General features: G+C 33.3%; 1 protein-coding gene across 1 annotated transcript; it reads right to left on the bottom strand.

Moving 5' to 3' along the window:
* Positions 1-6,813: 6,813 nt before the first annotated feature.
* On the bottom strand, positions 6,814-13,856 carry LOC147389912 (putative GABA transporter 2). Its single transcript, XM_086419961.1, has 7 exons — positions 13,664-13,856; positions 13,346-13,576; positions 11,663-11,760; positions 8,468-8,654; positions 8,149-8,279; positions 7,669-7,905; positions 6,814-7,312 (listed from the first exon to the last, which is right to left on the bottom strand). The coding sequence occupies exons 1-7, from the start codon at positions 13,782-13,784 to the stop codon at positions 6,923-6,925; spliced, it is 1,395 nt and encodes a 464-aa protein (XP_086276087.1). The 5' UTR covers positions 13,785-13,856; the 3' UTR covers positions 6,814-6,922.
* Positions 13,857-14,477: the final 621 nt, after the last annotated feature.

Here is a 14,477-nt window from a genome sequence, read left to right as displayed (position 1 = left end):
CAATAAGTTATACAATTAATTTTATATGTTTTAAAATAGTTATTTTGTTGTTGCCAATTGTATAACATATAAAGATAGATAGAAAATATATATATATATATATATATAAAATTAACTATTTGGTAACTATTTATTAAAATAAAATAGTTACTTTGCTTTTAATTGTACAAACCATACATATAAGAAGAAAAGTGGTTTTGGGTTGTTGCCTATTGTATAAAATGTAAAATATAAAGATAGAAACAAATTTTTTGATTGATAATTCTTTATTACTGTGAAATATTTATTTTGTTAATTATTGTATGAAATATAAAATATGAAGATAAAACTTTTTTTTTCTATCAAGTAATTATTTAGTACATAAAATAATTACTTTGTTATCTATGGTACAAATCCTATATATAAAGAAACTTTCTTTTGAGAGGTAATTAACTATTTATTGTTATAAAATAGATACTTTGTTGTCGTTTGTATAACAATAAAGATAAGAATTTATTTGAGGTTTATTTGATTTCGATTTGATTCAAATTTGATTTGGTTTCACGGGTGTAAACTAAACCTAGTTCGAAATAGTTTGGTTTCGATTTGACTCGAATGGATTTCAGTCCGAGTTCGATTCCCATTTTTGGGTTGGATTTTCTTGTAATGAGTAATTTGTACATCTCTATCTTAAGGGATGCACTCACATGGATCCCTTATTATCTTAATATGATAATTTCCTAGAGATGAGAACAAATATTCTAGAGATGGACCATTTGTTTGATGAAATCTTCGAACTTTCGTGCTAGGTCACTCTTTACTTTTCTGTGGTTGGAAAAGGTCGATGGGTCATAGATGGTTGGAGGTTTGTCATGGAAGGATAGTCTAGACAGTGACGTTGGCATGACGTAATCCTATTTTTGGAGGCACAAAGGCCACAAAAAGTTTGTTTCAAATGCTATTGTCCACCTATGAGTGAAACTCTCCGTCAAACACGACTAAGATGGAAAGATTTTCTTGTTTGGAGATCCCTTTCAATTAGATTAAATAAAAACATTACAATTAAATTTTTAATTAAGGGATTTTTGTTGGATTTCATTCCAATTAAAATAACATATGAATTTTTTTTTTAAATATGACTAAGAGATTTATGAAAATTTATATAATAAAATGCAAGGGAATACCTCACTTCCTTTATACCTTATATAAAGAGAGGTTGAGATTTAATATTACTAAAATCTAGATGATAATTTTTAATTTAAGTATTTTCATCTTTTCTTTTATTTCAAAATTACCCTTTTCACTTTATTATTATTTTTTAATAATATTCCTCTAATTTTTTTATTTTATCTCTTCAACCCCTTAGAAACTTGTTTGAATACACACAAAAAAAAGTAATTTTTTGACTTTTGAAAGTTAAAAAATTAGAAAATTATAAAATCTGGTTAGATTTAAAAGAAAACTATTTTCTAAAAGTTACTTTCTTTTAAAATTAATTTTATTTTATTTTTTTAATTATTTTCTTCTTTTTGCCTTCTATCCAAACGAACTCTTAATAACTAAAGTCTAGTAATTAAATATGGAGGTAATCTTGAGAATGTGGCTCAATGGCAATTTCGGATCCAATAAACGATGAGAGTTTGTAGATTGTGAACTCAATATCCAAAATGAGCAATATTTCCTCGGGGCCACCTACGAGAGCGCAACTTCACTTACCAGGCGCGTGTGATGTGCGGGCGGTGCACATGCTAGGGGAAGGGACCCATATGCCTTGGCTCTATTGCTAGCTCTTTCGATTCCCCTATAGTCTACATAAGTTCGAACACTCTTGTCATCAAAAATATAAATAAATAAATATTGAGGAGATTTCAATTTCATAAATAATCCTTAATTAGTTGGCAAGGAAGATATGATTACAACACAATAGTAACCCCAACCACTCCCATTTGAAAATGACCCTTTGGGGATTGGTTTATAGCTAAACAACTACAAAGTTTGAACAGAAAATTTGTAGACCCTATTCATATATTTTCTAGCCAAGTAAAATCATTCCTTATTGAAATTCCAACTGCAAAAATGTTGATGTATGTGACTCATATTGAGTGGAACACGTATATAAAGAATATAGGCAGATGCTGACGTGAAGCCAAAGTGGAAAGAGGAGAGTTTTGCATTCCGTGCGGAGAGAGGAACGCATAACGTACCGAACGGAACAAAGCGAATGACGACATCTGCTAAAAACATATGTTTGCTAGGGACGGATTTTATAAGTTGGGGATGCAGGGGCAATACCCCCGCGGTATGATATAGGAGTATTATTAGAATTTTCTAATACCTATCATACGATTAGGTTTATTATAAATTCTTATGATGTAACCCTAATTTGAAATATAATGAAAATTTAGTTTCTCATTTTTGTGGATGTAGGCACATTGTCGAACCACGTTAAATCTGTGTGTTTATTTTTATTTATTTCTTGTTTTTCTCTTTCGTATTATTCATCAAAATTGCCGCACGTAGCACAATAAAAAACAATCCCCATTCTTAAAAGCATGAGAGGAGTTTCAAATACTTCAAATTTCTCTTCTTAGAAAAGGTGAACTAATATGAAACTATTTCCTTTCTATAAAGGAAGGTTTTGAATAAATTCATGACCCATGAAAAAAGCAGAATGGGAAAAGAAATTAACATCTTCTACAATGTAATTCTTTACCTCCATGGCTCCATCTAACATCACTATTTATAAATGTTTTAAAAATTGGATTGAAGTTCGATTGGATTTTTTAATTTGATCAATTCGACTTATGAATCATTGATTTTTGTGAGTATTATACTTATATGCTTATAAAATATAGGTATTTATGAAAAATGTAAGCATATTTTAAAGTAATTTAATGAACCTACATTTGTTCAACTGAATTGAACCAGGCTCCAATGGTGTGATCCAACCAATTTGACAAATATTAGGTCCAATAGTCAATTTAGCTTTTGAAACGTCGCTATTATGTAAGGGGATACCAACATCCAAGAAGATGATAAGGAGTGCTGATAATCTGACTTTGGAACATGGCAACTCAATCGACTCACCTGACATGACAGGCTTCGGAATCGTAGATGTGCTTTCCTCGGGATATAGAACTGTTGTTCCCCATATTTTATATCCCAACGAGGGCAGATGTACAGTTTCTGAGCCTGTCACATCAAATAAGTCGATTGAGCATGCCACATGCCTAAGTCAGATGATCACGACTCTATGAGAAGATATATTAGTCAGCTTTAAAAACAAGTGTTTCTCGCATTTACATTAAATCCATATTTTGCATTTTAATATAAAAGGCAAAGGTTACATTAAAAAAATGTGGCTTTCGAAAGAGTGGCAATTCTAACCATGCTTTTAAAACTCATTTTGAGGTCTCTTCTCATCTGTGAACGAGACCAAGTTGTCTCGTCTGTGAATGAGACCGAGTCATCTCGGATGAGTTTTCCGATATGTTTGAGACGCGTCATTCAATAATGAGAAAAATGCATGTCGGTTTTAAATCTCATCCGATACATTGACTTGTTCGTCCGTCATTGTTGGGCAATATCAAGATGACTTGGACAATACATCTAAGTCGCAAACGAGTTTTGAAATCATAACTCTAACAAGACCCATTAACACAATTCAAAATTGAGACAAAGTTAGCAAGTCTGAGTTGAACCTAGCTAATCGTGAACAAATCATAATCGTGTTGACTGGTTTATCAATCAGGTCATGTTCGAGTTAGGGACATCAACCTGTACCCATCTAACTGTTATCATGTCACTAACGGTTTGTATTGACCCTTGTGCAATCCGGCCCAATACATAACCCATTTAACGGCTCTTGGTATTTTTTGATGTTGTTAGGAATTTTATTAATGTTGTGTGAGACTTATTTTATGTTAATGGTAGGTTGATTGAAACAGGTTATAATTATATTTGCCTGTTTTGATTGTAATTGTGATTATGTTTGTGCTTGGACCGTTATCGTGTTCATTCTCAAGTCTAAATCGTCTCGTGTTTGCAAGTTATACATGCTGACCTGAATATGACACAAACTAACATGTTTACTAAATGGGGTACGCAGGTACTTATTTAATAAACAGGTTGGGTTTGGGCTTAAGGTATATTGACATGATTATTAAACAGGTTGCGTTCAGGTTAGATAAATTTTCAGAATACCCTTACCTCAATACAACACGATAAAACCAATTTCCGCCCCTAACTGACAAGTAGGAAAAGATTCATTTAGTCGACTACAAACCATTATAAGAAAGAAAACAAAAAAAACAAAAAACAAAAATGAAGGGCTCTTTGGTAATTATATTATAATATTTTTATAAGTAATATTTTAGATTTTCTGATATGTGAAAAAAATTACTTAATTACCATAAAACTCCTGTCTTTAATCATGAAAAACACATATTTGCTAATGTGCCAAAGATAGTTGTAGTAGACATTAGCATTCCTCTCTACTTAATCTTTGCATATCATAGCCTAAAGAGAAATGATAATAAGTTTACTTTCTTATTAAATCTTAATTAGGATGATTATTATCCTAATTACTTGTCCTATGCATCTTGTGATTGGATGGTTGTCAAATCTATTGTTGAGAAGTATCAATCACAAGGCCCAAATGTTTGCAGATCCCAAACATTTGGTAGCTTTTTTTCCATAAAATTACTAATTTCTACTGTTATAATAATATACTGTGTTTTATGGTGGTTGTGTAAGTTTATGAAGGATAGTTTTATAATATATTTTCTTATGTTATAAAGCAAGTCAGACATTTTAAGTAGCCTAAACATAGATAATTGTCTGATATATTTATTTCAATCAATCAACCCTACACATGTGTCTATTTCTTAATCAGTAGTTCTTCTCGATTTTTCAAAATATCATAAAATTTTAAGTTTGGTAGGCTCAATGGCAATTTCGAATTGATAAGGGGTGAAGGTCCATAGGTCGTGAGTTCGATACCAATAGATGCTCTCTGAAATCACCTAACATTTAGTAAATGAGATTAGGGACTTCAATATTAAATATAAATAATTTTGATGTTCGTTGTCATTCGAACGAACATGCAATTACAGGAAATTGTTGGGGTAATTAAACATGATGCATTAAAATACAGTGTAATGTGATACACCATGTCATTATCATAAAATTTTGAATGGATTGATTCGAATTCATATAGAATTGGATGAGATAAATTAAGAATTTGAGCTCATCCATGTTTAAGAATCTCTTCATTATTTTTTATATAAATCTCTAAGGGTCATGTAATTTCATATGAGAATCAATAAAATCATTTTCTTATCATCATGATAAAGATGCTCCTTAGCAAAACTGTCTGCCATTTCATATGATTCTTGTTAGGCATTTAGTTAATTTCAGTCAAAAAAAAAAAAGAGAATAATTGACTTCATGTTGCACCACAAGTATAGGCAATGACTTTAGAATCACATCCAATCAACTTTTATTTATCTAATCCTTTGCCTTCAATGCTTGATTTATTTGAAAATTCCCTACGAAAAAACCTTTATTCATTTTATCTTTTATGATTTAGAAGACAAAATGAGGAAGAAAATTGAGAAATTATTCGTATCTTTCGGGAGAGCAAGTAGTGATTTCATCATTATTGGCATAAGGAAGGGTTTACCTCACCCCCCAGACTCAAATCTCGATCAAGTTCTCCCTCTTGATTCCTGGGAGGGATTTCCAAATCAAAATCGTTCGCAACCAAGTTAGCAAAAATGAGTTGAATTAGAAGATGACTCAAAACAGGCTCTTTACATGGGTGTTGATTCTTGTATTTATAATTCTAAGAGTCCTCATATTGGTAACTTCTTTCATGAGAATCCTACCAATATTCCAGTATCTTGTGCATGTTAGCATCTTTCTATTCCTATCTTGTTGATTCCGTATTGTATTAGAATTCTTTCTAATAGCAACAACAAATTTATCTGTTATGAGAATACCATTAAAATTTGGAATTCTAAATATCTTATAAAATCTTCTGATTTCCATGATTTCTTCTTGACACAAGGACCACTCAGTTGAACTCGGCCGAATGGTCTGTGTCACTCTAATTGAGTCTTTTTTAGGACTCAAGAGAGTTGACACATGAGAAACTTGGCTTAAACCACTCATCCACAAAATAAGTTTACAAATTTTAATGATTCAACATGTGTTCATCTTGACTCAGTCTTTCCATGCATTAATGACCATATGAAAGTCTCTCGTTGGTCTACAACATCGAGGGTAATTATACACCACACCCACAATCATTGAAAAAAAAAAGAAAAAGATTTAAACGCATTTCCCACGAACCATATCTAAGATGGCAGGACACACAGCCTCTTTGATACATTAGGGATCTATATGATTGCACAGAGCAAAAAGAATCCACTGAAAAATTGGATTTTCAGGTGTATAATTGATTATTTTTTCTATAATTCATTTTCCTGCCCAAATCAATTTTCCTCCTGGGATGGGAAAATGTTTTCCTCACCAATACCTAGGAAAGTTGTTTTCCCATCCCCTAATTCTCTCACCAATACCTTCAAAACCAAAAACCGACTCTTTATCTGACATTTTTTCCCAGGTGCAATCAACTGGTAGAATTCATTTTCTCAAGAATTCGTATTCCCTTGAAAATAACTTTCCTGTGATCATACAAACCGAAAAGGTCAAGCAGATTAAATTGCATTTCTCGTGTTCCAAGGTACATTAGAATGGGAAAACGAATTGCTTTTACACTCAGAAAATTTGATCAAATTTCAGCAACTGATGATCTGAACTCCATGCATCTTCAAGTCATAAAATTATTTGTGTGTACCATAGCTTTTTAATTATCCACACAAATTACACCTGTTTGTCTTCAATCTGTGTTAACTTGACATAAATACCCTTTACCCCATCAATCAACTATATCGCTACTAAAGAACTTGAACTGGTTGGCGTCGAGGACTAGCTTCCTTATAGTGGAGAAGGAGCCCATGATCCCTGCACCAGTAAAGACAACCATGATAGAAATATTGACCCAGAAAGTGGGGGATGTTCTTGAAGGCTTGTAGGTCATGTTGTACAATAACATGGGAAGGATGAAATCTAGTGGGATGAAACCTATGGCACCAACAACACCATTGATGTCACCAAAGAATGGTAGCATTGCTGCAAAGAACCCACAAAATGCCATGTATAAGGTTCGAAGTAATAGCCTATTAATTAGGTTTCTCTTGGAGAACATTCCCTGCTTCACATCAGCTGACTTCTTTTCTATGATCTCGTATGCCACTTGAGAATAAACCTGTTTAGCAATTGAAAGAGCCAATACTAAAATGAGATGTGTAGAGAAATCGATCTAAGAAAGAAAGAAAATAAAACAAGACACCATCACACAAAACACACAGATTTTTACATGGTTCCCTCAAAATTAAGGTACGTCCATGGATCACCCCGATTCCACTATGAAGAGAAAATTCACGTTCACCCCAGAAAAACCAAACTAGGGTTTTACATACTACCAGTAAAATTACGAAAATACCCTTGATCAGTACCATTAGGTTCCACAAACCATAACAATGTGAAGATCAAAAGACACTACATGATCTCTAAAGTAACACATTTTAAAATAGATAGGTTTAAGGTTGCATGTAGGCTTACCAGGCCAATGGCAAGAAGCTGAAAGAAAACAAAGATAACCGCGAGGCCAAGTACCCATGTTGGAGCCAAAGAAGGTCCATCATCGGGCATTAGGCTATTCAGAATGATAGAATTGGATTTGTTTCCGAACACCCAATATCCAGATGCAGCAGCAGAGTAGAAGGTAAAGAATATCACAATGTAACACATCAAAAGCCCCTTCAACATCTTTCCAGTAGCCGGTGGAGCTAGAGTAGCCTGTATGAATCACATGTAGCAATTCAAATCATGGTGCATTAATAAAAAAATCATTGCCCGAATGCATATAATTGAATGGTTGTTGTCATCCAATCAAATTGATTTTTGTGGCGTACAAAATCTCCATGGGCCCATGAGATTGCACCATCAAGTTGATTATTACGTCGAAGACAAAGTTATTATGGTCATTGAGCGTTTCATTCTGAAAATAATATTAGTGCTTGATCGGGAAAATAAAATTACATGTATCTCTGGTAGTATCCCATTCCCGAAGATGGCAGCCAAGATTGAGATGGAAGTGAAAGCATCGAATGTTCTCGTTGACGTTGACGGGTCTAATGAGTAATCTCTTTGAGGGGCATTTTTAGACAAACCTGCAGGAAAGGAAACCATAAACCATTAATCATGATTAAAGCATATAAACCTTACTGGATCCCTACTCTTTTTTATAATGTTTCTATGAAATTCATTTTGCACTATTGATCCATCTAAATTTACATGTCGAACATTTTAACAAAACAAAAAAAGCAGAAAAAAAGATATTCAGGTTTCATTCCTATACCAGCATAGATACAGGCACCGACGACCAGAGAAGTGTAACCCAAGCTTAGAAGAAGTGAGCCAAGGTTGATGTATCTGAGAGAGTGGAAAGATGGAAGCTGTGATAGAATGATCATCGCCACTGTCACCATTGCTATGAACTCATACAATTTCAAGGATCCATCGGGCGAAAGATTTGTATACATGATCTTATAAGTAAACAAAAATGTCAGTTTATATAATAAAGGCAAATTAACCAAAACATGCACCGAAAATTGAATAATTCCCAAAATGGATCATTTTTAATCTTATTTCCAAAAACAGGTAATTTAACGTTTTCGGGATTGTAAAAAAAAAAACTTTGAACAGTATATTGATAATTTTATATACCGAAAATACCTCTTTTTTTTTTCTTTTAAAGTTCAATGTCAATAGGATCCTTTTGACACTGATGAGTGGGTTTTATACCTGTGAATTAACCACTTTTAGGTATAATATTTTGTTAATTTTAGAGTATTTTAGTTGTTTTTATTTAAGTTTAGTTTGTGTTTATATTTTTGTGTTTTTATTTGGTTTTTATGTCATTTTGCAGCTCAAGAGCATTATGGAACATTGGGATAATTGCCAACATTTTGAAGAAATTCCGACTCCAAATTGGTTCAAACTAAAAAGTCTTCAAGCCGCAGCTTGATAGCAAGCGAGACCGCAGCGCGAGTTCAAGAATTGCACAGCACGGAAATGAAACACGAAGAACCCCAGCATGGCATGTTTTGAGGCCGAGGCTCGTTTACGTTTTTAGCATTATTCATTGATTTTTTAGGCCGAATTAAAGGCGAATTTTGGGACACTTAACCCTAACGACTCCATACCTATAAATAGGAAAAATTAAGACTTTTAGAGGGTTCGAAATTTTTGGATTTTCTTGGAGGCACAAGCTTGAGAAGGAGGACGAGAATTGGAGATCGACGAGTTTTATTTTCCTGAACTTTGTCTCTTCTCTTGATCGTTGTAATCTCTAAGAATGACTGAATGCTCATGTGATTACTTTTTATTTTCAATGATGAACTAATTTACATTATAGGGTTATAATAGAACCCATTCATGATGCTTGATTAATTTTCTTTCTTTTTTCTATGATTATTTCTACATATAATTATTTATTCTATCCTATGTTTACTACAATTTAATTAACTGACCATTGATTGAATTAAATTGGTGAACTTTAATAATATCGACAAAGTTGTTTTGTGTTCATGACCTAGTTGGAGTAACATATCTTAATTTGAGATAGATATATACTCAAGTTGCATGTGCATCCTTATGAGAGTTTATTCTTAATGAATTTTTCTTGATTTAATTCTCATAGACATATAGGGAATTAATCTAAGAGGGTATTTTTAACATGACCATTGACAGAGGCTTGTAAGAATTTAGTGCTCTTGGGTGACAATTATAGTGGATTAATTTAGCATAGAAGGAAAAAGAATTTAATCAAGTGGATTGTTTGGGGGAAATTATAAGTCTAGGTTTTATCATTCATTGATTTTAATCTTCAAATTTATTATCTGTGTTATTTTATTTGTTTATTTTTAAATCCTATTTTTACTATTGTTTGGATAAGATTAGAGTGAGATAGATTGGTAATTAGTAATTGATTGGTATTTAATTTCCGTGGGAACGATGCTTTCTCATCACTTTATTACTTATTTCGATTCGTATACTTCAGTGCGTAAAATTAGACAACAGACACTGTATAAAATAAATTCTCATCTCATGTTAAAGGGATCCTGATGACATTGAATATTTTTTTTAAAAGTTCAAGGATCCTTTTGACACTATACGGAAATAAATTATGATCTCACATCAAAAGAATTTTATTAACATTGAATATATATATTTTTTTTAAACAAATGTTCTTTGTCAATGGGATCCTTTTCACACTGTACAAAAATAAATTTTGATCTCATGTCAAAGGTGATTTTTTTAAAATTAAAAATAAAAATTACTCAATGTCAATACGATCCTTTTTATATGAGATAAGAATTTATTTGCGTACAATGTCAAAAGGATGCCACTGAAGAAGAACATTTATAATAAAAAAAATACTCAATGTTAACAAGATCCTTTTGACATGTGATTAAAATTTATTTTTGTATAGTGTCAAAATGATCCCATTGGTACATAATTTTTTTTTAAAAGTATTTTCTGTATCTAAAATTACCAATTTACTGTTCAAAGATTTTTTACCATTTTGGTAAAAAAAAAACGAAAATGGTAAATTACCCTTTTTCATAAATAAGTTCAAAAGTGCTTCGTTTTGGGAATTATTCGAAATTGGTGCTCCATTTTAGTAAATTTTTCTATAATAAAAGGAAGAAAATATAGATGCATAAAAATGATATAAGTGGTACTATTGTACAACACTATGAAAGAATGTATGTTAACAATCATCATGGATGAATGATACAAAGATCAATGGATCTCAAGACCTTCTTTTACAGAGGATATGGTTCTAAAGTCTAAAATACGATATAATTTTTTTTTTTAATCTCATTTCATTGTCCTCGTCTATGCTTTACTCTTATTGAGGATGGCATCATGAAATAAATTCACCATTAAACCTTATCTATCAATCACGTAAGAATATTAAATGCATTTAAAACATGCTAAGTATAGAACATTGCTCTTCTTCTTTTTATTTTATGATTAACCAAAAGAATGTTAGTAATCAATTGGTTGTGATCATAACATCAAGATAATTGTCCAGGAGATCTACTAGGTGGGTTGGTGAGGTTCCCTCAAAGTCAAAACTCATTGAGAAATCCTTCATTCTTCTCTATACTAATCTAATAAAATGAGATGAAATGACATAATTTCTCTAGAAGAATCAATTTTCAACAACTAAATAATAATAAAAATTCTGACTTTTTTTTATAAACAATAATATTGACTTTAATGAAAGAAAAATGTATTTCAATGTACACTGATCATGGCCCAATGTCTCTACATTCAAATACCCCATCACCCCAAATGTAATATGGCACTATCTTTTAAGCCCACTGACCATTATCAAACCAAAAATGTTAGAATTCAATAATTTAAAATAACTTTTTGGATAGTATGCCACATGGCATGAGCCATGGCCATTATAATTCAATAACCAAATATATCTCAAAAAATAAAAAATGGGTTTAGAAGGAGGAATACAGTATTGTACCTGAAGACATTCAGCTGCAAGCAGTATAGCTCCTATTCCAACTCCGGTGTTTATGGCCGTCTGAATAAATATTACAAAATAAAACATCCACCCAGATCCTATAAAAACATCAGAAAATTTAATTAATAAATCATACTCTGAGAATTTATTTAGAATATAATTTACAAATCTTATAAAATAAAAAGAAGTATATTCAATTTATATTTTTTCAAAGCGTATAATACAGTTTTTCTGGATGGACTTCCTTCATATCTATACGTACAAAATGGAAATTTCAAACCAATAAATGGTTAATGCCCTTAGGTCGTGAGTTCGATACCTAGCATGAGCATTAATTCCTTAGGGGCCACCCGCAAGGGCGCACCATCACTTGGTGCGTGTGTTGCATGTGGCCCGAGACTAGTCATTGGACAAGACCATGCTCTATGGACTGGGCAAAAGCCCAGATACGGGCCTGGTTCTCTGTCTTCAAAAATACATGAAACCTGATTCTTATACCCTCCACAGCAAATATCCGAATGTTGTATTGATCAGAGGGCCCAAACAACAAACAACAACCTAAAATAGCCCACCATCATAAAGTCGAACGATTAGGTTTCAGTCTATTTATCTTCTACATGGGTCCTACTTATTTGTAGGTTGTAGACTCATCAAAAATGTTGACCCTTGCATCATGGAATAGAATATAGACACGTAATGGTCTAACTAAAATAAAAAACACTTACCTTACTAAGTAAGATTTTAAATCTCATAAGGGTAGTTGGGCCCACATGGATTATCACATTTGCAATTCAACACCACAATCTTCTATATTTCATTGAAAAATTAAGATCAAAAGGAAAAAAAAAAATCTGTTTTGATCTTCATCCAAGGTGTTGAAAATGGACGATTATCGAACCCTCAATTTAAATGTAAAATTAATGGTGAAAAATAACATCTTTTATTGTAACGCCCAAGGGCGGATTTATAGTGGGGGTACTTGCCCTCACAAGAATTTTCAATGTCTATGGATTAGTGAGCTATTGCGACAGATAATAAGAAAAAATCTACCACCATTGCCGCCACAAAAAAAATAAATAAATAAATAAATTCCACTCTTAGTTATCCCCACAACTATTTTTTTTTTTTCACTCTTAGTTGTCCCCACAAAAAAATTTCTACTCTTTATTGCCCCCATATGGGCAAAAGCCTCGTTCCGCCCTTGATAATGCCCAGGCCCACAATAGTATAATATTGTCTGTTTGGACCGAAACCTGCACGACTTTAAAATGCATGGTACTATGGAGAGCTTGGTTTGTCCTTATAGATCAACCCAACCCGCACAACTTTAGAACCGTTGTACAATACAGGGTTTGATTTGTCCTAAAAAGATTAGCATCTGAATGTTCTCTTGTCCATGTGGACTAATCAGACTCCTCCATGCCATTTCACCTTGCCACGAAACGAGTCCACTTTGACCCCTTGATCTTTTTGGATCATGATACCATAATATGAACTCACTTCCCTTAGTAAGATTTAAAATATTACTAATAGTCAGGCTAGTTGGACTCATATAATATTCATTTAACTACACTAACATCACCTACCCTACGGCAATTGTTATAAAGTCAACTGTCAGTCTGAAGAAAGAGGGGAAAAAAAAAAGAGAGAGAGAGGAAGGAATGTGTCAGATATTCAGATTACCCAAGACATCGGCGGCAAGTTCCCGGAATCTGATGTGCCGGCGACCTTTCTTCTCGCAGTGATCGAGAACCATAGACATAAGGTAGTAAGAATAGAAGGTGACAGCAGCCATCACCGTTAGACAAAAGAAACCTAGCACCCATCCAAGTCCCCTGAAAGCGTACGGAAGCGTTAGTATTGTGGGACCCACAATCGCTGTTGTTAGATGAAATCCGGCGTGCCACCAATTTCCTATATGAATGAATTTGACAGAAAATCAGCAAAGTAATCGAAGGCAGGAGAGAGGATGCTAACGTGCACCCAAGGGGAATAATTTACCTTTAGATTCCAATACGAAAACTGCTCCAGCGTCTTCTTTGAGACTGGTTTCTAAAAATGGATCTGTACGTGGAAGCTCCGCTAGGAGAGGATGAGAGAGATTTTTAGAAGATTCTCTCATGATTTTAGGGCGAGTTTTCGTTGTTTGTCACCACTCTCTCTCTCTCGCCCTTAATAGGGGTGAAAACAAGGATAAAATGGGAATTCTCTTTCTCGGTCTTAACTCTTAAGAGTTGGGGTGCAAGTTAATTCGGTTCAAACCGAGATCCGAATCAACCGGAGAATTTGGATTGGTTTGCTTCGGTTTCGGGTCTAAAATATGAAGAATCAATGAATTCGATTCGGTTCTCGATTCAGATAATATATAAAATCGAACCAAATCAAAAACGAATTAATATTTATTTAAAATAAAATATTATATATACATATAATTGATTTTTAACTTTTTAACCAAAAATCAAAATCACGAAACCCTACTGTTCCCTCTACTCTCTCTCTCTCTCGTCTCTTGTAGATTTGCAGTTGCAGCGTATGTGCTATTGTGGGCTTAACTCCGATGATCGTTCCTCTCTTCCTCCCTCTCTCTCTCTCTCTCTCTCTCTCTGCATTGTGTGCGACAATGTGACACGACTGTGGGCTACAACTCAACTCCGGTGGTCGGCAATGGATCTATCTCTCTATCATCCTGAGGTACGTCTCTCTCTCTCTCTCTCTCTCTCTCTCTCTCGTCCCAAGTGTTCCAACTGCTTGTGCAAGAGTAGGAGATCTTTGGTTGGGTAGGAAGATTCATGGGAAATTATTTTGTTTTAGATGT

Source organism: Akebia trifoliata, chromosome 12 (assembly GCF_017979445.1).
Source record: "Akebia trifoliata isolate Shusen 1 chromosome 12, ASM1797944v1, whole genome shotgun sequence".
NCBI lineage: Eukaryota > Viridiplantae > Streptophyta > Magnoliopsida > Ranunculales > Lardizabalaceae > Akebia > Akebia trifoliata.
This window is presented reverse-complemented; position numbering and strand designations above follow the sequence as displayed.

What these genes read in the sequence shown, in the direction of transcription:
- LOC147389912 (XM_086419961.1), bottom strand. Translation starts at nt 13,784, where the DNA reads ATGAGAGAATCTTCTAAAAATCTCTCTCATCCTCTCCTAGCGGAGCTT. An exon ending in TTGCAGCTGAATGTCTTCAG is followed by an intron (nt 8,655 to 11,662) that starts GTACAATACTGT and finishes TTTACTTATAAG; the next exon opens with ATCATGTATACAAATCTTTC. An exon ending in AGCTTCTTGCCATTGGCCTG is followed by an intron (nt 7,313 to 7,668) that starts GTAAGCCTACAT and finishes ATTGCTAAACAG; the next exon opens with GTTTATTCTCAAGTGGCATA.